A 26,864-nucleotide genomic window follows, 5' to 3' on the forward strand; every position below is an offset into this window, starting at 1 on the left:
TCACAAGGCGACAAGATGGCTCTCATCGAGGTTCGAGCCAGGGCTCCATCATCGGCGTCACCTGGACACCAGGCAGGGACGCTCACCTTCTTCAAGAACAGGAGTGCATAGGTGAGCGCCGTGACCTTGACCTGTGCCTGCAGGGTGTGGACCGCGAGCCCGGGGAGCCCCGAGGCTTCCTGGAAGCCTGTCTCACACTCCTGAGGTCCTGGGGTTCCCCAGGGGCGGGGCAGTGGAGGGTGGATGCACTGCCCCAGGGAACGCGCCGGGGGCTCAGGCTGTGCTCCCGGCTCCCCAGGCGTGGCGCACACCAAGCTGCAGAACAAGAAGTTCTACCCGATGGTGTGCTCCGGCGGCAAGAGCAGCATGAAGGTGATCCGCTCGGTGCGCCAGCATCACCTCCTGCAGTACCTGTGCTGCTCATCGGCTGCGCCAGCTGTGGCTGACTGGAACGCGCTGGAGGGCTGCCCCTGCCGCCAGGCCTCAAGCGGTGCTGCGCCACCAAGCTGGGCTGGGTCCTGAGCATGAGCTGTGGCCGCCGCAAGGCCCCCACACCCTCCCCAAGGACACGCCACGCCGAGTGGCCTGAGACCGGCACTACCAGGAAACGCTGCCGGCGGACGAACTCCTTTCCCGTGAAACTGTTTTCCGGGCCGGGCGGCTGCGTCCTCCTTACTGCCTTCCTAGCCGGCTCAGAGGAGCCACTGGGCCGAGGTCTTGTCTTGGCATCTGCCCCTCTGCCCCTGCCCACCTGACGCTGGGACCAGACTCCGTGGCCGAGCATCTGTTTCCTGCGCCGTGTGTGGAGGCGGCTACCCTGGCTCTTCTGGACCGCCGCGGGCATGGGGCGCCCGGAGCTGAGCCGGCGGAGGATGCGCTAGTCGCGGCCACGCCAGTTGCCGCGCCTTGAGTTTCCCTTCACTTGCTTTTGCATGTCGTCAGCTCTGTTTCTCCGTCCCAGACTGAAGTGCCGTAATAAACTTAGACTTTACGTAAGGCTCCATGGTGGCAGGATGAAAGAGTCGGGGCCGAGGCCTCCGTGGCATCACAACACTCTCCAGGAGAGACAGGCGCAATTCTCTTTCCTCCCTCGAGACTTTGTTTACTGCTTCTGTGTCACCCCCAGTCTCCCCATGACTGGTGTTTTATTGCTCCTTCCTGACCCCAACTGGGCCCCTGGCTCCATGGCCAGTGTGTATAGGACCCAGGGCAGGGGGCTCACCCCCTCCTCTCCTGCCCATCCAGTTACCCGGGAATATTCCAGCCACCCTGCGCCCTCCCACCCGCTCCAGGGGCAGTGCCTTGTTCCCTCTCCCTGGTACTTAGTCAGACCCTGCGTGGGGTGGACCACGTTCTGTCCTGCTAGCTGAGACAGGGTCCCTTCCTGTCCCCAGGCATGGTCAGGAGCCCAGGTCCAGCAGGAGCTCAGGGTTGGTGGCAGTCAGGAAGAGGCGAGATGCGTGGGAAAGGTCGAGGCCCCACCCTGCGGGGCCGCACACCCGTCGCCCGTCTCACGGGGGAGGTCTGCCAGGAGGGCCAGGCGCTCCTGCTCCGTGCTCACAGCTCGTGTATGCCTAGAGCAGGCACGGGATAAGCACACAGCTCTTGGGGACCTGGCTCCACACCAGGAGGGTGCGGGGGACCCACCTGCTGCAGAGGCGGGGGGAGGGAAGGCTTGACAATGGCATCGCCATGGCTGGGCTGACCCGGTGGAACTGCCTGATCTCGCCACCAGACCCCCGCAGCCTTTGCCATCTTTTGCCACATGCTCGCCGGCTGCCCAGCGCCCATCCACACAGAAGGAAAAGGCACGGATTCCGTACGCCTGCAAACAGGGAAGCTTCTAGAGGCTTCAGGTCTTCAGAGTATCCCATTCTCCCGGCTCCACAAAGCCCTCACCCTCTCTGCTCCCAAAGAGACCAGAGAGCTCCCACCCTCCAGGTGTCCCTGTCCCCTCCCCACCACAGCCACCGGTCAGGGTGAGTCCCGCCTGAAGGGGCGCTGAGCGGAACCTTGTGAAGGCGCACACATGCTGACTCAGCTCCTGCCAAGAGTCCACAGCAGCACATCCACATGTGCCCAGAGTTAGGAGTACCAGGGCCTGAGGAGGTGAGCCCAGGGTGTGGGTCAGACAAGGTCACCCCAGGGAGGGGACACAGCTCAGACCAACCGCACGTGCTGCTCCGGGACCAAAACCGGGGCTGCAGGGCCTTGGAGAGCAGCCAGGACCAAGTGCTAGGACCAAGGGCAAGCACCTCACCCTACCCGACAGGCCCTTACCTCCTCCACCTGGGGCCAGCTGAGTGCCATTGGGGCATGGGCCATCGCTGACTCTCTGGCTGCCGCCTCTCCTGGCTGCTGGGCTGGGGAGACCTGAGCAGAGTGCAACCGTCCCTCTGACTCCCCATACCCCACTACTGCCCCTGAACCCCCAAGGAAGGGAGTTAGCCATATCACAGCAGCCCCCAGAGCCACCACTACCTTTCCCTGAACTCCCGTACCCCAGCCAGGCCTAGTAAGGCATGAGGTGACTGGTACCACAGGTAGGCATCCAGCCCGATGACAGCCAGATGGGCGCTGGTAGAGTCTCAGGACAGATCCAGGGCACAGAGCAAGATAGGCCACAAGTCTGCAAACCAAGGTTTAACACACCTGTTTCTGCGGCTGCACAGGCAGCAGACAGAAGAGAAACCGGCCTGGGAGTGACAGTGGTCCCGGGGAGAGAGGAAACAGGCTTCTTCGCCCAGTCCACTCCTGTTGGAAACCACTGTGTCTTCCCACAAGGTCAAGAGACCTATGAAAACCCCCAACACCTCCCAGGCACCTGGAAGAGCAGCACTGAACCCCCACCCACTATTTCTATCTCTGCACCCCAACCGTCATCGGCCTAACTTTCGGCACGTACTTGAGAAATGCTAAACCACAAACATGGAGAGATCCACACAGGTTCTAACCTAACGCCTTTGTCTTATCACGCGCTCTCCAGAGAACCTTCCTTAACCTGGCTTTTACCCTCCAGCGGCGGCCCCCAGCTGCTCCCAGGCCAAGAACCCATGTGGCTCCCCATCCCACCCACATCTCAGTGGTTGCTGACTGCACTCCGGGGGCTGGCGCACACCCCATCACCCCTCTCTCCTGGCAGAGCAGCTCCCCAGGCTAAGGAGCCCAGCCCTCGAGAAGTGTGGAGAAGGACTACTGCCTGCCCCACCCCCGGAGCACCTGGGTCAGCTGCACGTGCCGAAGAAACTCCTCGGGCTCCAGGAGCAGAAGAGGTCCTGTTCATCTGCACCCCACACCTCCGAAGGCACCTGTGGGGACATCCAGAACACTGCTGCCCACCCTCCACCTCCCAAGCCCTAGGCCCTGCCTTGGGCACCCCAGCTCAAGGCCCTGCCCACACTGCTCTACAGAAGACCCACATCCCATCCCCGGCCAAGTGCAAGGCCAGTTCAGGTCCACAGACACCAGCCCTGCAACTCACCAGCACCCCCTCAGCGTTTCTGCTTCTAGCTCACTGGTCTGCAACACTTGCGGCTTATGTGAAGTTATGGGGAGCAAACACTCAGGACAGGGTGCACTCTGTAACTCAGGACACTCACAGTGCAGGGACAAGTCCGGCCGCTCTGGCCACCTGAGGCTCCGGGCCGGGCGCTGCGGTTCGAGGTGGTACTCACAGCCGGGCCCCAGGGCCTCCAGCAGGATGCTGGCACGAGCATCTTCCAGAAGGGCTGGGATGGACCGCAGGGACACGGCTGTCAGCACGGCCTGGCTGCGGAGAGCCGACCCCCGGCCTGGGCCCGGCCGCCTGCAGACCACGCGGCTGCTCGGCTAGGAAACCGACCCAATTCCGGGGGCTCGGAGGTGCCGCCGTCGCCCCCGGCGCTCCCCGCACCTGGGTCCACGCGCACCGCCACGCGCCGCAGAGCCTGCTCCGGCCGCAGCGCCTCGGCCGCCGCCCTGCGCTCCTCCGTCGCCGCCCTGCGCTCCTCCGCCGGCCCTCGGGCCCTCGCGCGGGCCTCTGCGCCGGCGGGGCCCTCGCCGTCCGAGTCCGAGACCTCCCAGGTCGGGGGCCGCCGCCGCCCCCCGCCCCGGGCCCCGGCCTGGCGCGAGCACCCCGCCCTCCGGGAGCCCTCCCGCGCCATCCACCCGGCCTCACTCGGCTTTCGGCCGCACCCGGACGCCTTTCCGCGGGACACCGGCCACTTCCGGCGGCGGCGGCGCGGCTTCCGGTCGGTGCACCGACGAGCGGGGCGCCGACTATGGCGCCGAAGAAGGTGCGGCCGCGGCTCGTGGCCGAGCTGGCCCGTCGCGTGCGGGCCCTGCGGGAGCAGCGAGAGCGGCCGCGCGACTCGCAGCGGTACGCCCTGGACTACGAGACGCTGACGCGGCCGCACTCGCCGCCGGCTGCCAGCGCGCGCCTGGGCCACTGCGCCAGGAGAACACCCTGCTGGCTGCTCGGCCGCCTGCCGCTCTTCGGCCTGGGCCGCCTGGTCACGCGCAAGTCCTGGCTCTGGCAGCACGACGAGCCGTGCTACTGGCGCCTGACGCGCGTGCGGCCCGACTACACGGCGCAGGTGCGTGCGCGCGGCTTCCCGGCGCCCCGGCCGCGGGGGGCGGGCGAGCGCGCGCCGAGCCCACGCCCTGTGCGCTTGCTTTGCAGAACCTGGAGCACGGAAAGGCCTGGGGCTTGCACCTAAGGTGAGGCGCTGGGGACGGGGCGGGCCCCCGGCTGCCGGCCATAGCCGGCCGCGACGCATGTGCGCTCAGCCCCGCCTTCTTCCCAGGACGGACGGAGAGCGAGGCCCGGAGATCGGGCAGGCCATGTACCACGACTGGCGGCTGGTGCCCAAGCACGAGGAGGCGGCCTTCACCGCGTTCACGCCGGCGCCACCGAGGACGCCGCGTTGCGTGCCTACCCGCCGCTCCTCCGGGCAATGATTCATGCAGGCGGCAAAAAGGGGACGCCAGCACCGAGGAGCCTATGCATCTGGAGGGATCGAGCGATCCCTGGGACTACCCTGCGAAACAGGAGGCGAAGAAAGGCCAGGCAACGCCGTCTAAATGCCAGCACGGTGGCCGCGCGACCGGTGTCTAGCGCCGGGTCCCGGTTTGTGAATGAAGACGCCTTTGGGCTGCGGCTGGGACGCCTCCTGGGGACGCTGGGGCCAGACCCTGCCCCTCGCGCCCTTTGCTGTGGGCGAGCGGGCAGCGGGAGCTGCGGGGGTGGCGGGGCTGGCAGCGCGGAGCCCCAGCGCGGGTCGCTTCCCTCGTGCGCGCTGCCAGACTCGGCCGAGAACCGTGTGCGCGCGAATAAAGGCAGAACCAGTGGCCTGGTTGTGGTTTTCTTGGAGTTTGGGGATGGGCAGCCACAGCCGGTTGTCCGCGGGGCTGGGGAGGAGAAGCCGACCCCGTGGGGCGCCCGGCCCCGCGGCGCCCGAGGGATGCGGATGCCTGGGCGGCTGCCGTCTGGCCCCTTTAAGCGCAGGCCCCGCCCGCGCCGCCGCCGCCATCATGCTGTGCCTGCTGCTGACCGTGCTCGCCCACCTCTTCCCGGCTGGTGAGCGGCGCGGGCCGGGGCGGGGGGTAGGGTGGGGGAGCAGCCGGGCCTGACGCGCCCCGACCCCGCGGGTCCCCGCAGCCTGCGCCGGCGTGCACGAGCGCACCTTCCTGGCCGTGAAGCCCGACGGCGTGCAGCGGCGGCTCGTGGGCGAGATCGTGCGGCGCTTCGAGCGCAAGGGCTTCAAGCTGGTGGCGCTGAAGCTGGTGCAGGTGAGGGCGCGCGGGGGAGGGGGGGCGGCGGCGGGGCGCGGGAGGCGGCGGTCGGGGACCCCGGCGCGCGCGGCCCGTCCCCACCCCGGCCCCCCGCAGGCCTCGGACGAGCTGCTGCGCGAGCACTACGCCGAGCTGCGCGAGCGTCCCTTCTACGGCCGGCTGGTGGACTACATGGGCTCGGGGCCGGTGGTAGCCATGGTGAGTGCGGCCGCGGGAGGGCGGGCGCGCGGGCGCGCGGGGCCGACGCAAGGCCGGTGTCCTGAGTCCCGCCGGCCCGCGCGCAGGTGTGGCAGGGGCTGGACGTGGTGCGCGCCTCGCGGGCGCTCATCGGGGCCACCGACCCGGCCGACGCCGCGCCCGGCACCATCCGTGGGGACTTCTGCGTCGAGGTTGGCAAGTAAGGCCGCAGCGGCGCGCGCCCAGCCCCTGCCACGCCCCAGCGGCCGCCGGCGCTCACGCGGCGCTCCCGCGCTCTCCGCAGGAACGTGATCCACGGCAGCGACTCGGTGGAGAGCGCCCGCCGCGAGATCGCGCTCTGGTTCCGCGGCGACGAGTTGCTGTGCTGGGAGGACAGCGCCGGGCACTGGCTGTACGAGTAGCCCCTCCGGCCCCTCCTGTTTGCAGCCCGCCCTGGCCCGCAGCTTTGACCAGCATTTCTTTGCACAGTAAAGTGAAGCAAATCCTTAACCTCCCGCTGGTCTGGACCCAGGGACATGGGGCTACGATGTTAAGACATTTATTACATACAGAGCGGATACGTGGGTTAGCTTGCAGGGCCAAAGCCTGAGGGGATCACCACCCAGCCCCTTCCCCCAGCTGCACCCACCCGGCTAGCCCCCGAGTCACTTCACGGCCCCGTGGGAACAGACAAGGGACTGGACGTACATCACAGTGGAGAGTGGCAGGGTGGTGGGGAGAAGCCTGCAGCTGCACGTGGCTGTGGCGGTGGCTGGCTGGGCTCGTGGGGTGGCTGCCCCAGATCTGTGCTTCTCTGGTGGGAGGTGGGTGGGCAGCAGGGCCTCTCGAGCAGGAGTAAGGCCTGGACCTGGGCAGGTCAGGGAGGTGCAGTCCAGGGCGGCACCCTGCTAAGCCGGCAGGCATCCACGCCTAGAGCCCGCTGGAGGCAGCTCCTGCCCCAGCCCTTGCAGGCTGTCTTCAGTTGCCCTCAAGGGAGCAGGCCACACTGCCAGCCCTAGGCACTTCATAGTGTGTCTTGGGAGCCGGGCTCCTTGGAGACTGGGAGGCAGGCCCCGGACCACGTGCCCCCCTGTCACCCGGAGGCTCAGCCTGTGTCCTAGGACTGACCCCAGGAGAGGCCAGGGGCCTCCCCTTCTTCCTGAGGCCTGGGCCTGCCTTGGCAGCCTGAGAAATTCCACCCTAGGGGATCTGGGAGGGGGAGGACTCCTACCAGGTGGGTCTTCTGCCCAGGGGGAGCCAGGGAGAGCCGGGCACACGGGGTGAGCAGGAAGAGGGCATCTGTCTCCATCTTCTCAAGCAGCTGCCTTACGCAGCCTGGCTACGTGTTTCCATGCCAATTCCCGGGGCAGGCATGAGGGTGTGGGTGGGGGTTGTCCAGGGAAGGCTTGTGGCTGGGCCGGCTCCCTACCACCCCTTCAGGCAGCAGGCAAAGGCAGGTGGGTTCTGGCTGGGAAGACTTGGGCTGAAGTCCCTGCTTCCTGCCTTGGGGGGTCCTCGGAGTGAGGGAAGTGGGGGGGTCCCAGGGTGCAGCTGGGGGCCCTCCACAGGGCCTTCTCCCAGCCCGACCTACCCCAGGATGCTGCCTTGCTTTGGCCCTCAAGTACCCCCAGGACATGAGAACTTGGGACCGGGTCCAGCCAGAAGCTGCTGGGGCCGTTGTCTGAGAGGTTCTTCCCCTCCCGGTGAGGGTGCCACCCCGCTCCCCCACCGCCCTCCCAGCCAGACCCGCATTGTGATCCGCCCTCGAGGAGGCCCGGCCCTAAGGTGAAAGCTGCAGGTTGAGAGGTTATAAGAGGGGCGGGCGCCGGGCTGCCTGTGGGGCGGGCAGCGGGCAGGCGGGTGGGGCTGTATGTACACGGCGTAGGGCAGGCGGGGCGGTGGAGGCCGGAGCCTCACTCGGGGCTGTAGGACACCTGCCACACAATGATGTGGCTGCGCTCTGCCTTGGACAGCAGGGGCTTCACCTGGCTCACGTCCCCGGCGCTCTCCTCTGTGTCGTCATCCTCTCCGTCCCCTGGACAGACATCGGCCGCTGTGAGGGGACGGCCCTGTGGGGATCCCAGGACCCTGGGCAGCGCCCACTCACCGATGCGGAAGTCGATGTAGCCCTCCCCGCCGCTCAGCACCAGCACGTTTTTCAACTTCTGGCCCTCGGCGTCTGAGGCTGGGGCGGCGGGCCCGGGGCTCTCGGACGGGCTGTCGAGCACGCTGCCGTTGAGAGTGGCCAGCACGTTCCCTGTCGTCGGGGCACAGGGGTGTCAGCCGGGCCGCCAGCACCCCCCACACGGGCTCCCGGAGGGAAGGCCATGCCGCAGCCGGGCCAGGAGGGGGTCTGGCCCCTCACCTGGCACAGACACAAAAAATTTGACGGCATCACGGTGCCCGTGGAAGCAGAGCTGGGCCTGGGCCATCGAGCAGTAGGGGATGAAGCTGCTGGCCGACTTGTCACTGCTGTCGTCGCCATACACGTGGATGACGCCCCCTGGGCGGGCTCCCTCCCCAGATGTGGGGGACGTTTTGTTGGCTGGAGAGAGAGAAGGGCCGCAGGGCCTGAGCCCGGGTAGGAGACTAGATTTCCAGCAGGCAAGGGCAGTGCGTGAGTGCCCACCGCCAAGGGGCAAGGCCAGCCTCAGCCCACAGGGCATCTCAGGTGGGGGCTGCCTTGTAAGGGTGGGAGGCGGGGGCTCCGGACTTACCTCGGAGCCCCAGGAGCTGGCCTCGGTGCAGGACCACGGCTGGGAGGTGAGGGGCGCAGCATGGAAGGGAGAGGAGAGAAGTCACGGGAGGGGCGGGACAGGGCAGGCAGCACCCCCATCCTCAGGACCGTGGGCTGGCAGAGTGTGCCCCCCACCCCCAGTCACCCCCACCTGTGCAGATGTCGGGAGGGCACTCACTCTCGGTCAGCGGGATGGAGATGACCACTCCGTTGCCGGTGCCCACCCAGAGGCGGTTGCCCGCGATGAGCAGGGCTGTGATGCGTACGAAGGAGAAGCCCAGCTTGCCTGTGCCTGGGGTGAGGAGGGGGAGGGGTCGGCACGGCTGGAGCCCGGGCCCTCCCTGCCCTGACGCCCGAGCCCGGCGCAGCCCCTCACCCAGCATCTTGCTGACGTAGGGCTCGATGTCCACGTCCTGCAGGTGCTGGTGGGTGTGCGCGTGGTAGAGCCGCAGCGTGGAGTCCAAGCGGATGGACACCCACACGCCGTCGCCGATCCACGCCAGCTGCCGCACCTGGCTCTCCCGCCGCGGGTGGGCGTCGAATGATTTCTGTGGGGTCGTGGCAGCCGCGTCGATGGGGTGGTAGGGGGGCGTCGGGGGGGGGGGCTCTGGACCCGCCATGGCCGCGGGGTCACGGTGAGGCCCGTGTAGCTCACTGCAACCTTCGCTCTGGTGCCTGCTTTGCCCCCTGGGGTCCAGGCTCCTCGGAGGAGCAGGGGCCACCCACCCCGCCCCCTCGGCCCACAGCCAGGTGGTCAGGAGAGGCGTGCGGGGCCCCCGTGGGTGTCGCTCCGATTTGCCGCAGAGTAAAGCAGCAGGCAGAACCCAGACGGGCTGGCGCTCACAGCCCAGCTGCCCTTTGCGGCCCATGATGTAGTCGCCTCCCTGAGCACGTTTCCCTTGACCCCACAAAGCCCCAGGCCCATTAGAAGGCACGTCGGGAGTGCTGTCCACCAGTGGAGCCGCTCCCCCTCCCGTGAGGCCCTCCTGCTGCCAGCACTCGCCTCGATCTGCATCGTCTTGGGCTGGATGACGTGCACCTTATTCTTGTAGCCGCACCAGACGCGGTCGCACACGACAGCCATGCAGCGGATGGAGTGGTGGGGGTGGCCGAGGTCCATCAGGTGGTAGTTGCTCAGGTCCCACTGGCCATCTGCAGGGAGCCCCAGACACCTGCTCAGGCCTGGCCAGGGCCCACCTCTGCCCACAGTGGGGGTGGCCGCTCACCCGGCTAGAGCTTCCGGGGCCTCACCTTCGCCTCGGTGGAAGATGGCCAGCGTCCCGTCGGCCAGGGCCACCAGCACTCGCCCTTTCACGTGCCTGGAATGGGATGGTGGTGAGCGAGCGGCTCCGGCCAGGCTGCCGCGGGCCCCTCCCCACGCCCTGCCCTCAGATGGGGTCACGTACACCAGGCTCAGCACGGAGTCCTTCAGCTTGATGGAGTGCAGACACTTCTTCCAGTTGGCCACGGCTGAGTGCACATAGAGCCTGTGGGAGGAGGCCGTGGTGGGCAAGGGCGCTCGCCCAGGAGACCCTCCCCAACCCCTGCCCCAGGGCCCCACCTACCAGCCGTTCTGGGCTCCCAGCCACATGGTTGGGGCAGCGCTACTGCTGGCCCCCGCGGGGTCTGCGCTGGGCTCCGGCTCGGGCTGCACCCCACCTGTGTCGGCCTCCGGCCCATTCTCGCTGCAGGAAGGATGGCTGGTCCAGGGTGGCCCGTGGGAGCCCGTCCCTGCCCACCTCGGCCAGTCTCCCCTCCCCTCCATCTGCCCCGTCCTTAGAGAGCCCACCTGCCAGGCTGGGTGCTGGGGGCCGGGGTAGGGGCCAGGTCGGTGAAGACGTGCTCCGTGAGGGGCCCAGGCCGCACCGTGGCTGCCTCTGCCTCACTGGGCCCAGAGTCTGGCACCTCCATGGCTTCCGTGGCCTCCTCCGTGGACTGAGATGGGTTGACCTTTCCGTTGGCGACAGTAGCCACCTCCCCTGAGGAAGGGAAGGGTGAGCTCGGCCGGGTGATGGGGAGGAACGAGGGGGCTTAGGGAAGGCGGCTGCCCAGGTGCAGGCCCAGCTCACCCTGGCCCTTGTCCAGCACTGGGGTGTCCCCCCGGGAGGAGCAGTTGCTGCGGGGCACGTTGCAACGGGTGGCACAGCCCACGAGGGTGATGCCCGCCAGCACGCCGTCGGCACCGGAATCCTCAGGGTTCACGTCACTGTCCAGGAAGATCTCCCCTGGAGGGTAGTCACTGTCACTGGCCGCTGGGGGGAGAGTCAGGGCCCTGTCACCCTGTGCCAAGGAGCCCCTACTACCAGACCACACCCAGGGCTCGCGTCCCGAAGTGAGTGCCGGGGAAGGACGGGGGGCACCTGCTGGTGCGGAGAACGCAGTGGGCCCCAGACTCTCAGGCCAGCCCGGCCTCAGCACGTGGGCACCTGCTCACAGCCACTGCCCGCAGGCCTGGTGAACCGGCAAGAGGCATGGAGGAGTGAGACTCTGGTTTCTGGGAGCAAACAACTCTATCACCCGTCAGAAAGTTAAGAACTCTAAGGAGCTTGGGGCCATCTTGGAAAATGGCCCCCGGCAGGGCCCTTGGCCACCCCCAAATGCTGACATGAGGATTGCTGCTGAGAGGCCAAGCCAAGCCTCCGCCGGCCCCAGCTCTCCCCGCTGCAGCTGGGCGGTGGGAACTGGGTCCACTGGCAGGTCTGTGTTCAATGCCTGATTTCAATCTGTCCTGTGGCCCAACCGATCTCCCTCCAGGCGGGCGAGTGAGTGTCACCTTGGGGTCTTCTCCTGGTTGTTCACAAGACTCAGGGGCGAGATAGCCAGTGTGCTCCCCTCTGGACGCCCCCACAGGCTCCCATGTGTCCACAGCATGTCCCAAGCAAGGCTGGTACGGCCCAGCGGGCCTCCTACCATCCGGGCCGTCTGCAGGGCCCTCACCTGGAATGCTGGAGATGCACAGGACGTGGGCATTGCAGACGGTGAACTGGTCCACCACGGTGCCGGGCTGGTTGGCATCGATGATGACCACTTTGCTGGTGGTCAGGGTGCTGGTGAGGATCCACACGCGGCTGCACGTGGCGTCCGGCTCGGGGAGCTCTTTCGCCTGTTTCCAAGTACAGGAGAGAGGGCTGGCACCGAACGCAGGCCACTCCACCAGCCACAAGGTTGTGGGGGCCTCCTGAACTCTCTCAGGGTACAGCCCTGCCCGCGGCCTCAGGGGACGTCCTCCTCGCAGCAGGGCAGCAAGAACTCGGCACTGAACTTCCCGTCTAGACCGCTGGCGTGCGTGGCCTCACTCCCATGGAGGAGGGCTGGGCTCCAGTGCCACGGTCCCTGCCCCCCAGCCAGTCTGGGCCACAGAACGAAGCCTTTCCCGCCAGCCTCCTGTGCTTAGCCCCTCGCTCTGCTCCTGCGCACAGCTTGCGAGGAGGGAGACCCACCTGGGGGCCTGAGCCCTCCAGCCCTCGCACGTCCCCGCCTGCCCTGGACAGGGGGAGAGAACCTCAGATAAGCCCAGTCCTGCGTCACTGTCCCCAGCTGTCCCGTTTGTCACTCTCAATGTGACTCCAGTGCTGGGCACAGTGGTCTAGACACTGGGAGCAGCAGGGGTCCCTGGCCGGCCATCCGCTCTGACCTTCTTCTCTGGGGACGTGTGATTGCTCTTGGTCTCTCCTTCCACTTCCCTGTCACAGGTCAGAGGGTCACGGCCTGGCATGGGCTTGACTCCGTTCCCAGAGTCGTCCTCACTCGGTTTCCACCCACTCAGGTTGACGCCCGCAGCACACCACAGCTGGGAGAACAGCCACGGGTGAGCCCGCTGCCCTGCACTGGCCCACCAGGCCCCCCACAGCCCGCCCGCCCCCATCTGTCAGGCCCACGGGGCCAGCTCACCTTCATGGTTGGATCTTTCTCCACCAGAGGGCGGCAATACACGGGGACAGGCACGTTCTTCATCCGAGTGTCCTCCTGGCCCCCATTGGGACTCAGCTGCAACCACAAGGCAGAGGCCACGTGGGCGCGAGGCCTGGGCCGGGCCCTCCGGAGGTGGGGCCGTGGGGGCACCGTGGGGCTGCCCAGGCGGCTCCCCAGCTGCTGTCCTGCCTGCCCCAGCACCAGCCCCCGCCCCCGCGCCCTGCGCCCCCTGCAGCACCTGCTTGTACTTGGCCGGCAGGCTCCAGCCGCAGGCCTGCAGCCGCCCATCGTCGTTGCGCACGTGCTCGCGCACCTGGCGGTACTGCTCGCGCTTCTGCTCCCGGCGGGCGGACGACGTGCAGTCACTGGGCAGGAGGCACGCAGGTTACTTCCCGCGCAGGCCGGCGGGCCTGCCCTGCACGCAGCATGCCCGGGCCCTGGGGCCAAGGTGGCAGGACCGTGGCTCTCCCCGCACAGGCAGCACCGGCACCTGCCCGTCCAGCTCCTGCCGAGCACGGCGGGCAGCGCCCTACGGTGCAGCCTCCCCTCCCCCAGGCCTGTCTTCTGACACAAGACACAGAATTCCCTGCTTCTGCCCTAGAGCCAAAATCTTGGTATCAAAAGTAAGGAAAACACAAAATTCCAACAGAAAGTTATTCCCAGGAAGAAAGCCCACGTTGCCAGTTGACCTCCTGTCAGCTCCACGAATCTCTGGGGGGCACAGGGGTGCAGGCCACAGCCTGGGGTGGGGCCTGACCCGGCTGCCGGCTGCAGTGCCGTCTCCAAGGGCAGGGGAGCTGGGTCCCCTGAGGGGCTGTATGCAGACCTCTGGGATGAAGGGCAGGGACTGGGGCGGGGAGTGGGGACTGTGCCCACAGATACCCCATGCACCCAGTCAGGTTGGAGGGGCGCAAGGTGTGGGCACAGGGAGGTCAGCCTCTGATGCTGGCCAGACTCCTTCCCCACCACGGACCTCGTCCCCCCGGGCAGTGAGGCAAAGGCCGCTCCTGTCTCAGAGCCTGGAGGGGCGGGACCCTGGGACCCGGGCAGGCCAGCAGGAAGAACAGGGAAGACGGTGGGACACTCACTCATCAGGGAAGAACTCCAGAGGCCGGCTGCCAGCAGAGATGGGGCACATTGCGTGGCTGCGGCGCTGGCTGAAGCCGGCCGTGGTGGGAGACTTGTAGTGGATGTTCACCGAGGGATAGGACCGCTTGGCCGGAGGGGGGCTGGACGAGGAGCTGAAGAGGCGGCTGAAGCTGCCAGTGGAGGCATGGGAAGTGAGGGGCGGCCAAAGGGGAGCCTTCCCTGCCCCTTCCCCATCCTGGCACCCCCAACTCACAACTGCCAGATGGTGGACTTCTTCTTCTCCTGGACAGACGGATGCTCTCGGGATGCTCTACAGGGGAGCAGCCGGCGGGGGGAGCCCTGCTCAGCCCACGCCCAGGCCGACTTGCCCCCAGATCACACCCCCCACCAGGCCCTGCCCAGGCCAGCCCTGCACCTCTCTTGCCTGGCACCTTCTCAGGGTGCTGGGGAGGCCCCTCCCCATGGACACACTGGGAGTCAGCATCAGGGAGGAGGTGCTCCCAGGTGGGTCACTCACAGCTTCCTGGAGGGGGCCCAGCACACCAGGCCCCAACATGCCCCAGCCCGGCTCTAGCCCAGCTAGACCCCCTGCCAGCCCTCCTGCGAGGAGGGCCAGGGTAGGGATCAGCCTGATGCCCATTGTCAGGGCCATGCCCGGTGCTCACAGCTCACAAAGGGAGACCAAAGGGGCGGGGGCGGGGGGCGCCCACCTAATCATCTCGGTCCACCGCACGGCCTCCTGGAGCTCCATCAACCTCTCCTTGTACTGGTTGCGCTCCATGAGCACACGGGCCATCTCCACCCGTGTGAAGCGACGGCGCTGTGCCATGGGGACCTTGTCCTGCAGGGAAGGGCACTGCCGTTCAGCCGGTGACGGGCTGGCCAGCAGCTCAGTCCGGCGCGCTCGGAGGCCAGCTCATGCCACGCTTCCTCTCCAGGCTGGCCTCCGGATTCCCACAGACCCTCAGGCAAACGCGGTGGGGAGGACATACGGGAGGCTACCCACCCCCAAAAGGGTATCCTTTCCAGAAGGTCACATGAAATACTTGAGGAGGTTAACACAGTGACTTTTCCCACAAGCCTCTAGACCCCACAGAAACCCCAAATGCTCTCAGTCAACACTAACAGGTGACGCTGGTCCCAGGGGAACGGCAGGAAGCGTGGTCCCAGGGAAGGTGCAGGGGCAGGACCGGGGCGGGGATGGGGGGGCGCTACGTCCAGGGGGATGCGGGAGGTTTCGGCAGATGCGTGTGGGGTCTGCCATCTGTGAGCGCGGGGGCAGGACCCAGTCTGCCCCACGTAGCTGCGTCCTGGGCTGCTGCACGCTGGCACAGGGGGAGGGACCCCAGAGGCCGCCAGGCGAGCGAGGGTCAGCCCCAGCCCCACGCGAGGAGGCCCAGGCGCTGATCCACAATCCACCCGCACGTCTGTTCTGTCCTAGCGTTCTCAGAGGTGGGGGCTGCGCAGGGTGGGCCAAAGGGGGGTGTGGCCAGCACCCTGATATGTGCATCACACGCCCCCGAAAACAACAGAGCGGACGAGCGGGGTGGTCAGTGTCCACTGTCCACCCCAGGCTGAGGAGCCAGGCCCTGCCGTCTACTGAAGGAAGACAGCCCAGTTGCTGGACCCTGGCCAGAAGGGGGTCCACGGGGTGAGGGCAGAGGCCCCTACACCCTCCCTTCAGCTCTCCCTGCAACAGTTATGAACCCCCAGGAACAGAGGGCTCTCCTCAGGACTGTCCTTGCATCTGAGGGGGCTGTTCCCACCAGGAAAGGGCAGAGGAGATGACAGAAGGGGGCTAGGAGGGCCCTGGGAGCCCACCCCACGCGGCCCGCCCCCCATGCCCCACATGTTAATAGTGGAATATACCAATTCTGTACAGAGATAGCTGCTTACATCCTCCACCTCTTCTTTGGGCTCACGGCGGGCGGTGATGGCCTCGGACTTCACTCTGCAGGAGGAGGAGGGAATTATGGCAGGGGTGGAGCCCCACCAGGCGCCAGGCCCCTGAGCACTCCTGCTAATGCCCTGGGGGACCAGTGGCCCACTGCCCCGCACGCACACGCCCTGAGGCCCAGACGTGTGTCCTGGCTGCCCCAGCAGAGGCCCAGGGCTTTGGGAACGGGAACGGGAAGGCAGAGCCAGCTGTACAGATGGCCAGCCAGCCCAATGCAGGTCTGCCACCCCCACAGGCCCACCTCCCACCCTCCCATCACACCTCCCGTTTCCTGGAGCCACAGGCACCCCCGGGGGCGGAGGCATCAGGCTGGAAGAAAAAGGACACCGAGAAGTGCAAAGCACTGGGAAGGGATCCCCAGAGCTTTCCGGGGTTCCTCCCCGCCCTCCTTCTGAACGAACCTATGACGGTTGCCAGTGACAGGACACCTGTGCCCTCTGAGGGAGAAGAGGGGGCAGGTGGACGGTGCAGGAGCTGGATCTGGGGGCACAATGTGAGCTGCAACTGAGGGAGGAGGGGCAGGCTGCCCCGTGAGCACACTGGGGGAGTGCCTCTTTGAGTGCCCTCCAAAGGGAACCCAGAGAGGAGGGACTTGGAGTGGGGAGGGTCTGGCCCCACCCCTTCTAGGAGCCCACCTCCTCCCAGGAGCCCAGCCCCAGGCCTGGGCTCACCTCCTCAGCTCCTCCTCCAGGTCCTTGATGCGGCCCTCCAGCCTGAGTTTGGCCTGCCTGGCGGCTTCCAAGTCCCCCCTGAGCACCTCCTGCTCCCCGGACAGCTGGTCCACCTTGGCAATGAGGTCATTCTTCACCACATTCAGAGCGTTTCTTTGAGAAGGCAGAAGGTCGAGAACTCTGTGTGGACTGCTATGCACACGGTTGATGGGGGCTCAAGGGGCCCACCAGCTCCTGGGGGTCTGAGAGGGGGCCTCAAGGTGCAGAATGCAGGGAAAGGCGGTGACCCTGGAGTGGCAAGCTGGGCCATGTGGGTCTGGGCCCTCTCCGGGGTTGTTACAGGGAGGCCCCGGCCCTGGGGGCGGGCTATCTCAGCAACCCCTAAGCCGGAGAACAGCATTCCTTTTTTTTTTTTTTTCTTTTTTTCCTTCAGAGAGGGACAGAGGGAAGTCAGGGGAGAGAGGGAGAGAGAGAATCCCAAGCAGAATCTATCCCCAGTGCAGAGCCCGACGTGGGGCTGGATCCCACGACCCTGAGATCACGACCTGAGCCGAAATCAAGAGTGGGAGGCCTAGCCAACGGAGCCCCCAGGCACCCCTGGAGAAGAGCATTCTTACTTGGTTTCTAGAAGCTGTGAGTTCTCCAGCAGCAGATTCCCCACTTCCTTGCCCATTCCTGAAACGAAGGCACCGAGATATTACCTGTGCCGGCCGGCGAAGCCAGGCCTGCTGGTCCTCAGGTAGGCTCTCAGACAGCAGCGCCGTCAGGGACAGAGTCCCAGAGCAGCCTCTGGTCGGCACTGGCTGGATGGGCACGACGGCCCCGGGACTGACCTCTCACTCTATCCATGTGAGGTCTGTGTACCGGCCAGACTCAGCTGGGACCAGCCTGAGCTGACCCGGGTGGCCTCTGTGGCCACCTCGATCTCTGTCCCCTCTCAGCATCACCCCCCACCGCACATCCCCCAGCCCTGTGGTTTCCAAGTCCTTCGTAAGGCAGCCCCTTTTCAGAGCTGTCCCCAGGAGAACGGCAGTTGGAACCGTGGTGGTGGGGACAGAGAAAACAGAGCAGGACGGCAGAGAGGCCCTGGCCAAGGAGATGGGACAGTCCCACACTCCATCGGGGTCAGTGGCAGGGAGGGAGGGAGCGGAAGTGAGGACAGCGCTCCCTGGGGCTGGTGCCCAGAGGGGTCCAGCCAGCTCCTCTAAACCAAGCCCCAAAGTGGACCCCACTGAGTTCTCTGAAGGCACGTCACCAGCCGTTAGGACAGGCAGCCCGACAAGCCCGGGGTCTGTTCCTCCCAGTCACTCGGCCGCGGTCTACGGCAATCGTGAGACAGGGCCCACACAGGGGGTGTACTCGGCGTGGGTTCTGACCGCTGTCTCCACTCCCGCCCCCTCGGCCTGTCAAGGGTCTGCTCTGAGGGAGGGCGATGCGGACTCGGGACTTGAGCCCCACCCTGGGGGCTAGGAGCCTGCAGAGCCGGTGGCCCCTGCTGACCCCACCGCCGCCCCCACCATGCAGAGCAAAGCGAATGGCTCATGAAGCACAAGGAAGGTGTGAGGCACAGAGGAAGGCGGAAACGGGGGAAACACAAACTGAAAGGGGGCCTTGGCCTTACCAAAGAAATCATGGCGCACTAGGAGAGCCGTCCCAGTCCCACAGGAGCCGGGCGACCAGGGCGGCAGGGAGAGGGAAGGGAGAAAAAACAAGCGCATTAAGCCTGTGTGAGCAGCAGGGGGCGGTACGCTAGGGCTACTTGTCTCTGGGTTCGGGGTGCACGCTGGAGAAGGACGGGAGGGGTGGGAGATAGATGGAACCAGCTCCTCCTCCTGGAAAGTGTATGCTTGGGGCTGCACGGAAGACCACCAGGCCAAGAGCACCTGGGTGGTGAGGTGGGGCGGTCAGGGCAATGCACCGGATGTCTTACACTGAAGCCCTGGGCTGGGAGGGGTGGGGTTAGGGGTGCAATTCTCTGCAAATGAGGGAGAGTGGCGCCTGGGGACCCGGCGTGCCTTTGAGCACGCTGGGTGGGTGCACGTGGGTGGGCTGGGGGGCTCAGGGCCTCCTGCTGTGAAGAAAGCGAGAAAGCAGGAGCTGTGACCTCTGGCATGTGGGAAGAGGACACCCGACTTCTGGGGTGCACCCAACAGAGGGGAGATGCCCCAGAACTGGTACTGCAGTCCCATCCAGTCAAACTGTCCTACGCATCTGATGGCTCCGCAGAACCTTAAGAAATGGCTCTGGGGAACTGTTGGCCTCTGAAAGGACGGGCCGAGGGCATAGCAGTTCTCCCTCAGGTGTTAAGGCCATTGTCAGTGGGCTAGGAGAGCAAGCCAAAGTAAGCTTCCGAGCGGCAGGAGGCTGGTGAGCAGAAGCACGTGTGCCTTAGTGGCCTGGAAAGGAACCAGGAGGGGACAGGCTGCACAGCCAGCGGTGACTGGACAGCAGCAGGGGGTGTCCCAAGGATGCTGCCCCACTCCAGCTGGACACCACCATGGGGGGGTGCAAACAGACAGATGGGAGAGATACGCACCTGAGAACTCCCCTGGGGCCGTGTCCAGCGAAGCACAGAGAGACGGGGGGGGAAGAAGTGACAAAGGTCAGTTGGTGACTGGAACCAACAAAATAAAGAGATTAAAAAAAAAAGCAACATCGAGGGGCGCCTGGGTGGCACAGCGGTTAAGCGCCTGCCTTTGGCTCAGGGCGTGATCCCGGCGTTATGGGATCTAGCCCCACATCAGGCTCTTCCGCTATGAGCCTGCTTCTTCCTCTCCCGCTCCCCCTGCTTGTGTTCCCTCTCTCGCTGGCTGTTTCTGTCTCTGTCAAATAAATAAATAAAATCTTTAAAAAAAAAAAAAAAAAGCAACATCGAGCAGCCATCTCTGTTGAAAGGCATGAAGGAAAACAAGCAGATGTCACCGGGCCCGTGCATGACAAATCCCACTGGGGACGGCAACCCCAAGGAAGACAGAGACCCAGAGTGTTGGGCCCCACACCTGCTCCGCCCTCAGGAGGGCGAGGCCTCTGCACCTGACACCTGTGAAGGTGAGCGCGTGCCCATGTGCAGTGTGTGTGCACGCGTGTGGTGTGCGTGAGGTCCGTGTGTGTGCACTCATGCGCGTGGGGTATGTGTATGTGTGCCTGTGGGCGGTGCAGCGTATGCATGTATGTGCATGTGTGGGATACGTGTGTGCGTGCATACATGTCCGTGGGGTACACGTGTGCATGCATGTGTGGGTTATGTGTGTGCACATGGGTACGTGTGTGCATTGCATGTGTGAGGGTGGGATGCGTGCATGCGTGTGCGTGGGGTACGTGAGTGCACGTGCATGTGTGTGTAGGACACGTGCATGTGCACGGGGGGGTTGTGCATGTGTGTGGGGTAGGGTGCCCAGGGTGTCCAGACTCAAGATGCGCCCTACCCCCAGGTGCGTGAGCTCGGCCTCACAGGCCCCAAGCCAGCTCGGATCTTTAGGGAAGGGCGCAGCCTCAGGTGAAGACCAGCCAAAGACGAAAGGGAGCAAGGGAGGGACAAGGAGGGCAGGCAGCGGGGGCGGCGGGCGTGTGGGGCTGGCAGGGCCTTCCTTACTGGGGTCCAAACTCCTCTTCGCTGCCCAGCTAGAGATGGGCTGCAACACTAGCGTTCTATGGGGTCATTTCCCGTGGGAGGGAACAGTGTAAAGTCACCTGACTTACACGCCAAAGTACAGAGTTTGCTGTCGGAATTTAAGTAAGAAATGGGCGCCCCGGTTCAGGGGTGGATACACCCTCTGTCCTCGCTCTTGCCCAGGGTGGCCACCGTCAACAGCTGCTATTTTCGGAACTCCTTATGTCTAAACACCAGCATTTAAAGAACAAAATCACGACCGTGCTAGCCGTCGTCCTGTGCGAGGTGCTTTGTCCCCGCACCCCGGACCCCGTGTCGCGGAAGCTCTGCTCCGGAGATCATCAGAGCTCGCCTCCTGCAGCTCCCCGTCCGCTGCTCACCGGGTGTGCGGCGCTTCCCCAGACAGGCAGGCCCGCCCGCCCCGCGTGTGCACAAGGGGTCCCTGCCTGAGACCCTGTCCCCGCAGGGCAGTGGCTGCACGCTGCCGGCTGTCGGTCCGGCCGCACCACCGCCACCTCCTGGCCGTGGGGTGCGGCAACACCGGCTTTGAGTTTGTGGATCTTTGAGGAATTAACCTCCGTGTTCCCCTTTCAGTTCTGGATTGTTTTTGAAGCTGAGCCTGCTTTGATTTGTGGTACCACCTGTGAATCTCCTATCCTACCCTCGCCCTGTTCTATTGCTCTATCGGACTCCGCTATTGTTTGTGGTACTGGGGAAACAACTATCTTTCTCGAGCTGCGTGCCTCGCACGGGTCAGTATTTTTCTCTAAGGCCCTGGCCCAGGTCACGCAGGGGGCCCCAGATCAGGGACGTATCTCCACTACTCTTCCAGCTCCACGGTCCTTGCATTTCTATGTTCAGATCTTCAATCCAACTAGAAGTCTTTTGTGCACGGCCGGAGGTGGGGACCAGACTTCATTTTCCACCAGGGGGTTACTCCACGAATTCACTGTATTCCCAGTGGCTTGAAGTGCTGTGTCTGTCCTATCCGCGTCCCCACACGGCTCCGGCTCTCACCAGGAACTCATGGGGCCACAGTCATGTCACTGCCCTGGCTTGGCCTTCACGGATCACACCTTCAGAAATGCTTTCATGCCGGGAACACGGGGCAACCCTGCAACCTTGTTCTTTCTCAGAAATTTCCGGGCTGCTCTCACACGCTTACTCTTCTGGATGAACTTGACAATCCATTCATAAAGTGAATTTACATTGGAACCACAGGCCTCTCTGAGTCACGGGGAGGCTCACCGAGCTCGGCCTGCAGGTCTCGTTTTTTTGAGGCCTCTTTCCTGCTCTTCAGTCGTGTTTCCTAATTCTGTTCACATAGGTTTGTCTCTTTCTCAAGGTTATTTCTACACATGTTCTAGGTCTGGCTGCCACATGGGTGGGACCTGTGACGTGGGCAGCAGAGAACACATGTCCGGCTGGCCTGTGCAGCCCTTCGGATTCTAAGTCCAGTCGCCTGGCTCCTCTTCAGTTCCCTCGTCTGTGAAGGGGGCACACAAACCCCCAGCATGGGCTCGCCGGAGCTGCCTGCTAGACCCCAGCACATGCGGAGTGGTCACTAAGCATGAATTCCCTCACTGCCCAGTTACGCCAGCTCCGAGAGGCACACCGTCACAGCGTGGCGCCTCTGGGACTGGACGTGGTCTCACACTCGATGGCTCACCCTCCTTCGACTGGCAGCAAGGCCTTGCTTTCTTGACGATTTCTCCAAGAATGGTGTGTCTGGCAATCGGTGGCGGGAGTTCACTGAAACATAAGGAGACCTGCCTCTCCAGGGTCTTCTTCCTTCCTTCCTGCTAAAGGAATTCACCGTCCAAATGCCAACAGGCACGGGGAGCAGCTGGTGCAGACTCGTGGAGCGCTGAAGGGTGTCGCCCTCAGCCGAGCCAACGGCACCGCTCTGTCTCTGAAACCACAGGACCTTTCCATGGTGAAAACAGCCACAGAACGGAGACTGCCAAGCCCCCCACCGGCCCCAGGCTTCTCTGTGGGGCAGCCCCACTGGGAACATAAGGTCAGGTGCATAGCTCTTCGATGGGTGTCTTCAGAAAGACACACGGTGATGGGGGACGAGAACTCCCATCCTGACGCTTACCCCGGCTGAGCCAGATGATGGGGATGGCCCCCTTGGTGAGGGGACTGCAGCTGAGCCCATCTCCTTCCTCCACCTTGCCAGGTGAAGGGTGGGCTCCTCTGCTTGGTGCCCCCTCAGCGGAGGACCGCAGCACTTGATCCCTTCTGAGCTCCTCGGGGCCTGCCAGCCCGGCCGGCGGCCTCTGTGCCTGAGGCTCTGGGAGGCTCCTTTACTCCCAAGAAGGGGGGCTCATTCCAGCCAGAATGAAGTGGTGCCCAAGGTGGCCCCGGCACGCAGGGAACTGCAGCGGACGTGCTGAGCGCATAGGGACTCGCACCCTGGCACCCGATGACAGAAAGATTCTGATATCCACTTTCTTGGAACAAAGACCCAGCAGATGCACAAGTTAGGTCTTCTCGTGAGAAGGTCACGTCAGGCACTCTCTGTTCTAGGGAAGTGACCCCAGGACATTCAGCAGACTTCCCTTCCCTCTGGAACCGTCCTACATCTGTCTGGGAGTCATGACCCCTTTTCTGATTTGGTCAACGTGGCCTGCAGGTCAAGCTCACGGGCGTGTGCTGCTGGTTGTCCACTCTTTCCTCCCCTCACCGCTGATGCAGATTCTCTATGAAAGTGGCATTTGGAGCTATGCCAGACACACCCCGCAGCCCTGAAGATGGGAGGCAGGGGGCAGCCCTATGGCCTGGAGCTGCCAGGTGAGGCGGGAGACTGTGGCCAACGGGACGGACCGACAGGTCCATCAGGCAGGCAGCCCTGAGTCACCGGGCAGTGAGGAGACTATTCAGCTCTGGTAATCCTGTAGAACCATGTGAGGAACCAAAAGTGTAGCAGAAGCATCAGCCACAATGGCCACGAGTGGAAATGACCCACATGGCCATCTGTGGACGAGTGGATACGTGAGGTGCGGCCTATCCATGTAACGCAACAGCACTCGGCTGTAAGAAGGACTACTCTGACACCTACCACGACATGCAGAACCTCAAAGGTGTCACGCTAACGCCACGAGGCCACGTGCCACGTGGAGAAGGACCACTGGTATGAAATGCCCCGAGGAGGCCAACGTACAGAAGAGGAAGCAGAGGAGCGGCCGCCAGGGGCTGGGGGAGGAGGGACAGGACTGCCCATGGGCACAGGTCTCCTCTGCGGGTGAAACGTTCGAATGTGATCATGCTCACGACCCTGAATTTGCTCAAAGACACGGGACCGTGCACTTTGGGCAAGTGAACTGGACGGCATATTCCAGCCCCACAGAGCTGTGACGAGAGGCAGAGTGGGGGTCAGTTGGGGCTGCAGCTCTAGGTCGGACTCTGCTGCTTCATCCTGCCCTCCCTGAGCTCGTTTCTTCCCGCGTAACACGGGCACAGCAGCGGGACCCCGGGTGACTGGCAGCCGAGCACGTCCAATGCTGGCGAGACTCTTTGCATGACTATGTTGAGGGGTGGAATCTTGTCGTGAGACGGGACTGGCCACAGTGCAAGGTCCGGTGGGCTCCGGCTCTGCCCCCTCCCCGACATGCTGTTTCCCACCCCTGAACACACCGCGGGGCGCCTCTAGTGGCCTGTGGCCAGGAACAGGCGTGTGAGGTTGGGCCTGCAGACCCTGCCACGGGAACACAAGCTGCTGGGTGCCTATGTGCTTTCCTAGGGAGAAGGCCGTAATCTCTTATCGAATCCCCAAATGCTCGGGAGTGCATGGTGGCCTGCTGGGCAGTGTCCTCTCGCCTGCACAGGCTCCAACGTGGGCTCCGGCAGAACGGTGCTCCTTCGTGGACACACACGGCGTGCACAGCTACCCGCTACAGACCCATCCTGGCATGTGAACCCTGCTGAGGCACGGTCCTTCCCATGCCCATCGCAGCGCGGCGGGTCCAGTGCCTGCAGGCCGGGCCCCTGCAGCTGTGAGCACAAACCCTTGCACAGCCCCATCTTGTGGCTGCTCTCAGGGGCGCACACCTTTACCTTGAGGCTCCCACTCGAGAAATCTATCCTAAAGGAAATCTTCAGGGGGTGGGCACAGACTTCTGCCACCGTATCTGTGACAGCAGTGTCCAGACAGCAAAACTCAGGACCAAGAGAGTGGAGGAATTTACAGTCCCATGAAGGGAAATGTGTGGAGGAATATCAGTGGTTCAGGGAAATGGTGACATCGCCCACAAAAGGGAGGACGACGTGATTGACACCCACACCCCACGTACCGTCGGTGCTGTGGTGCTTGGGAAGGGGCACCAACATGTTAAAACATCACGGCATGGGCGGGGCTCATGTGGTATCTACCCTCTTCTTGTTATTTGAATATTAAAAGCATGTATTGCTTTCCCAAAAATAAAAATTAGAACGTATATAGGATTATTTGAACCCTATAAAGGAGAGTGGCAGGATGTCACGGTATTAAAAGTGATTTCCTGTAACCCTTTTCCGAATGTTAATAGTTTCTGTTTATTTTTAAACATTTGCTTTTACAACACTTATGAGAAAAACCCCATTAGAAGCGCACACTGCCAAAGGCAGGCCTCCTGCTCTTGGTCCTGGTCTCACCACTGAGGGCCAACGTCCCTCATTACACTGAGCTGCGCGCTCAAACGTCAGCGAGAAGGTAAACTTCACACTATGTATTTGTTGCCACAATTTAAACACCGGCTGAAAAAACTTCCATTTCAGGCATAGGACGCTGCTGGTGCTGACAGTGCAGGAACTGCGCTCCTGGGAGGCCCCTACGCCCCAAGTAAGACGGGGGACCCGACAACAGCTCCAAAGCAAGAGATTGAGAGTACACCCGACGGAAAACACCTGTTGGCGCCCTTCCCTTGTGGCTCAGGCCTGGCCCCGTCTGTCGCTGGAAGCCCAGCCGAGCCACCCAAGACGGTGCCGGTCACCAGTGCTGACCAGAGGAGAGGGACAACAGCAGGAAGGCTAGCAGTAAAAACTCTTGGATGCGAGGCAGGTCCATCTCCTCAGGCAGCGGGCGGCCACATCTGGGCCACAGCGCCTGCGGGCACCTCCCCTCACTGAGGCAGCGGCCGTGGCTCCAGCCGCTGCTCCCGCCTGAGCCATGAGAAATGGGGAGCAGCCTTCCCCGTGAGCTACCTCCGTGGACATAGCGTGAGGACTGGACAAAGCAGAACATCTGCTCCCCTGGCAACACAGCCACCTTCTGCTCCAGAGCTGACCTCGCTGGGAGGAAGGGACTGAGTGCAGCTCCAAGGGCCTGGAGCCCCTGTCCTGCAGCTGGTCTTCGGACACAAGGTCGTAGGGCAGGGGGTGGGGGTTGAATGCCACTGACGTTCGCCAATCTCTTGCCTGAAGTGCCGAGGGCTGCAGCCTGGCCTTGGCGTTCTGCCGGCAGACACCTGGCACACCTGACACCCATCCCAGGATGGGAAGGACCCAGAGTGAGTCCACACAGGGGACTGTTTCTGCACCTGTTTCCGACCCAGGTGCAGGGACTTCTAGGGGTGACCACGGGCTTGTGGATGGGCATTTTCCTTGAGGAGCAGAATTGCTAGAAAGTGCACTGCCTAGGCCGAGTGCTCAAAGGCACGGTTCTATTTTCAGACGGATAGAAGGTTCTAAAATTAGAAAGGAACAGAGCTCTGTGAGCACCCTAAAACCTGCTGAACTTTATGCTTTACACCGGTATGTTTTATGATATATGAACTACATCCCGATAAAACTATAAGAAGTTCCTGGCTTGCAGCTAACAGAGACTTTGCTTTCGTTACAAACAAAACCAACAAAAGCAAGCCCGAGGCCCCGGGGTCCCAGGGGTAGCTTGAGTTTACCTAGCAGGTCGGCTCCTTCATCCACATCCCCGATGACCTCTGACCCTGCAGTCGACAGCTCGTGGTACAGGGAGTCAGTGTTGATGCCAAAAGCTTTGTTCACGATCCCCTGGGTCGGGCTGTGAGGACATGAAGCCGGGGGAGCTCAGGGTGAGTGGGCAGCGTTCCTGGGCTGCGGGCGGGGGCCCCCCAACACTGCCCGTGAGCCGCTCAATGCCAATGCTGCTTGTGTAGTGCTACAGGGGACGTCATCGCCGAAGGTGCCAACGCCCATGGTGACCACCGAGCCCACCAGGACCCCAGACTCAGGCAGCACCTGTTGCCCGTGCGATCAAGACGGGGTTCCCGACTCATGTCCAGCTCTGGGGTGGAATCGATAATGTCTTGAACATCAGACCACTCATCACTGCTGCCCATGCCTGGGGGGACACACGAGAACCCCAGGGTTAGGGGGGACACCCACCCTCTGGCCCCATGTCTGGAGACCCCGCACTAGACCACCGCCAGCCAGGGGCTGTCAGGAAAGGGCTCCTCCCTGGCTGGTGGCCAGCTGGGGCCCATCCCCCAGAACCATGGCTCTTTTTCCTGACCTTCGATGACCAGACCAAATGTCCTGCTTCTCCTCCATCCCTTCCACTACTGAGCGCCTCTGCGGGATGACGGGGATGCACTGCCAGAAGCCAAGTGTGTCCCCCAAATCCACATGTTGAAGCCATAGCCCCAGGGGCCCCAGCATGTGACTACATTTGGAGATGGGGCCTTTAAAGAGGTGAGGGTAAAATAAGGCCACAAGGGTGGGCCCTGACCCCATCTGACTCTGTCCTCCTAAGAGAAGGGCTGAGGACACAGGGAGAGGCGGCCGTCTGCACGCCCACGCCAGGACTGCGAGAGAGCAAATGTCTGTGCCTTAAACCACGGGCTCTGTGATGTTTGTTACTGGGGCCTGAGCCGGCTCATACATCTGCCGGAACTAAGATCCGTATTTGGAAGGGAAACCGGGGCGGGGGGGGCGGAGCAAGGCAGGGACAGGGGGCAGGGACAGCGGGGGGGACGGAACCGC

The 26,864-nt window shown here is 63.8% G+C and overlaps 4 protein-coding genes and 1 pseudogene across 6 annotated transcripts in view; 2 read left to right on the forward strand and 3 right to left on the reverse strand.

Moving 5' to 3' along the window:
* Nucleotides 1-4,142, reverse strand: part of EME2 (essential meiotic structure-specific endonuclease subunit 2) — an 8,628-nt gene extending 4,486 nt beyond the window's left edge. The window contains exon 1 of the mRNA XM_040634455.1: nucleotides 3,893-4,142. Coding sequence (XP_040490389.1) covers nucleotides 3,893-4,142 — 250 coding nt within the window. The remainder of the gene's footprint in view (nucleotides 1-3,892) is intronic.
* Nucleotides 4,143-4,198: 56 nt separating this feature from the next.
* Nucleotides 4,199-5,095, forward strand: LOC121103630 (annotated as a pseudogene).
* Nucleotides 5,096-5,323: 228 nt separating this feature from the next.
* NME3 (NME/NM23 nucleoside diphosphate kinase 3) lies at nucleotides 5,324-6,559 on the forward strand. Of its 2 annotated transcripts, none has more exons than XM_040635554.1 (5): nucleotides 5,324-5,557; nucleotides 5,639-5,769; nucleotides 5,869-5,970; nucleotides 6,057-6,161; nucleotides 6,254-6,559. In XM_040635554.1, the coding sequence occupies exons 1-5, from the start codon at nucleotides 5,359-5,361 to the stop codon at nucleotides 6,557-6,559; spliced, it is 843 nt and encodes a 280-aa protein (XP_040491488.1). In that variant the 5' UTR covers nucleotides 5,324-5,358. The 2 variants fall into 2 exon arrangements, with proteins under 2 accessions (XP_040491488.1, XP_040491489.1); XM_040635555.1 differs by having other exon boundaries at nucleotides 5,357-5,557; nucleotides 6,057-6,169; nucleotides 6,254-6,459.
* MAPK8IP3 (mitogen-activated protein kinase 8 interacting protein 3) overlaps nucleotides 6,493-26,864 on the reverse strand; it is a 49,691-nt gene continuing 29,319 nt past the window's right edge. The window contains exons 9-32 of the mRNA XM_040635558.1: nucleotides 18,852-18,863; nucleotides 17,937-17,954; nucleotides 16,933-16,990; nucleotides 16,316-16,468; nucleotides 15,557-15,638; nucleotides 14,398-14,528; nucleotides 13,941-13,997; nucleotides 13,687-13,857; nucleotides 12,837-12,963; nucleotides 12,578-12,673; nucleotides 12,321-12,476; nucleotides 11,624-11,789; nucleotides 10,756-10,938; nucleotides 10,476-10,665; nucleotides 10,252-10,371; nucleotides 10,093-10,173; nucleotides 9,938-10,005; nucleotides 9,690-9,838; nucleotides 9,063-9,234; nucleotides 8,865-8,978; nucleotides 8,667-8,705; nucleotides 8,315-8,494; nucleotides 8,057-8,206; nucleotides 6,493-7,984 (exon numbers count right to left, since the gene is read on the reverse strand). Of these exons, the coding sequence (XP_040491492.1) occupies nucleotides 7,863-7,984; nucleotides 8,057-8,206; nucleotides 8,315-8,494; nucleotides 8,667-8,705; nucleotides 8,865-8,978; nucleotides 9,063-9,234; nucleotides 9,690-9,838; nucleotides 9,938-10,005; nucleotides 10,093-10,173; nucleotides 10,252-10,371; nucleotides 10,476-10,665; nucleotides 10,756-10,938; nucleotides 11,624-11,789; nucleotides 12,321-12,476; nucleotides 12,578-12,673; nucleotides 12,837-12,963; nucleotides 13,687-13,857; nucleotides 13,941-13,997; nucleotides 14,398-14,528; nucleotides 15,557-15,638; nucleotides 16,316-16,468; nucleotides 16,933-16,990; nucleotides 17,937-17,954; nucleotides 18,852-18,863 (2,795 nt within the window). The 3' untranslated portion in view covers nucleotides 6,493-7,862. The remainder of the gene's footprint in view (nucleotides 7,985-8,056; nucleotides 8,207-8,314; nucleotides 8,495-8,666; nucleotides 8,706-8,864; nucleotides 8,979-9,062; nucleotides 9,235-9,689; nucleotides 9,839-9,937; nucleotides 10,006-10,092; nucleotides 10,174-10,251; nucleotides 10,372-10,475; nucleotides 10,666-10,755; nucleotides 10,939-11,623; nucleotides 11,790-12,320; nucleotides 12,477-12,577; nucleotides 12,674-12,836; nucleotides 12,964-13,686; nucleotides 13,858-13,940; nucleotides 13,998-14,397; nucleotides 14,529-15,556; nucleotides 15,639-16,315; nucleotides 16,469-16,932; nucleotides 16,991-17,936; nucleotides 17,955-18,851; nucleotides 18,864-26,864) is intronic.
* Nucleotides 24,442-26,799, reverse strand: LOC121103860 (C-Jun-amino-terminal kinase-interacting protein 3-like). Of its 2 annotated transcripts, none has more exons than XM_040635557.1 (3): nucleotides 26,121-26,799; nucleotides 25,805-25,923; nucleotides 24,442-25,591 (listed from the first exon to the last, which is right to left on the reverse strand). In XM_040635557.1, the coding sequence occupies exons 1-3, from the start codon at nucleotides 26,219-26,221 to the stop codon at nucleotides 25,554-25,556; spliced, it is 258 nt and encodes an 85-aa protein (XP_040491491.1). In that variant the 5' UTR covers nucleotides 26,222-26,799; the 3' UTR covers nucleotides 24,442-25,553. The 2 variants fall into 2 exon arrangements, with proteins under 2 accessions (XP_040491491.1, XP_040491490.1); XM_040635556.1 differs by having other exon boundaries at nucleotides 24,442-25,381; nucleotides 26,121-26,797.

This window comes from Ursus maritimus, unplaced genomic scaffold, assembly GCF_017311325.1.
Source record: "Ursus maritimus isolate PB19 unplaced genomic scaffold, ASM1731132v1 scaffold_2, whole genome shotgun sequence".
Taxonomy (NCBI): Eukaryota; Metazoa; Chordata; class Mammalia; order Carnivora; family Ursidae; genus Ursus; species Ursus maritimus.

What these genes read in the sequence shown, in the direction of transcription:
- NME3 (XM_040635554.1), top strand. Translation starts at nt 5,359, where the DNA reads ATGGGCAGCCACAGCCGGTTGTCCGCGGGGCTGGGGAGGAGAAGCCGA. An exon ending in CGCCCACCTCTTCCCGGCTG is followed by an intron (nt 5,558 to 5,638) that starts GTGAGCGGCGCG and finishes GGGTCCCCGCAG; the next exon opens with CCTGCGCCGGCGTGCACGAG. An exon ending in CGGGGCCGGTGGTAGCCATG is followed by an intron (nt 5,971 to 6,056) that starts GTGAGTGCGGCC and finishes GCCCGCGCGCAG; the next exon opens with GTGTGGCAGGGGCTGGACGT.
- LOC121103860 (XM_040635556.1), bottom strand. Translation starts at nt 26,221, where the DNA reads ATGGGCAGCAGTGATGAGTGGTCTGATGTTCAAGACATTATCGATTCC. An exon ending in CTTGATCGCACGGGCAACAG is followed by an intron (nt 25,924 to 26,120) that starts GTGCTGCCTGAG and finishes ATGTCCTCACAG; the next exon opens with CCCGACCCAGGGGATCGTGA. An exon ending in TGAAGGAGCCGACCTGCTAG is followed by an intron (nt 25,382 to 25,804) that starts GTAAACTCAAGC and finishes GATGGGTGTCAG; the next exon opens with GTGTGCCAGGTGTCTGCCGG.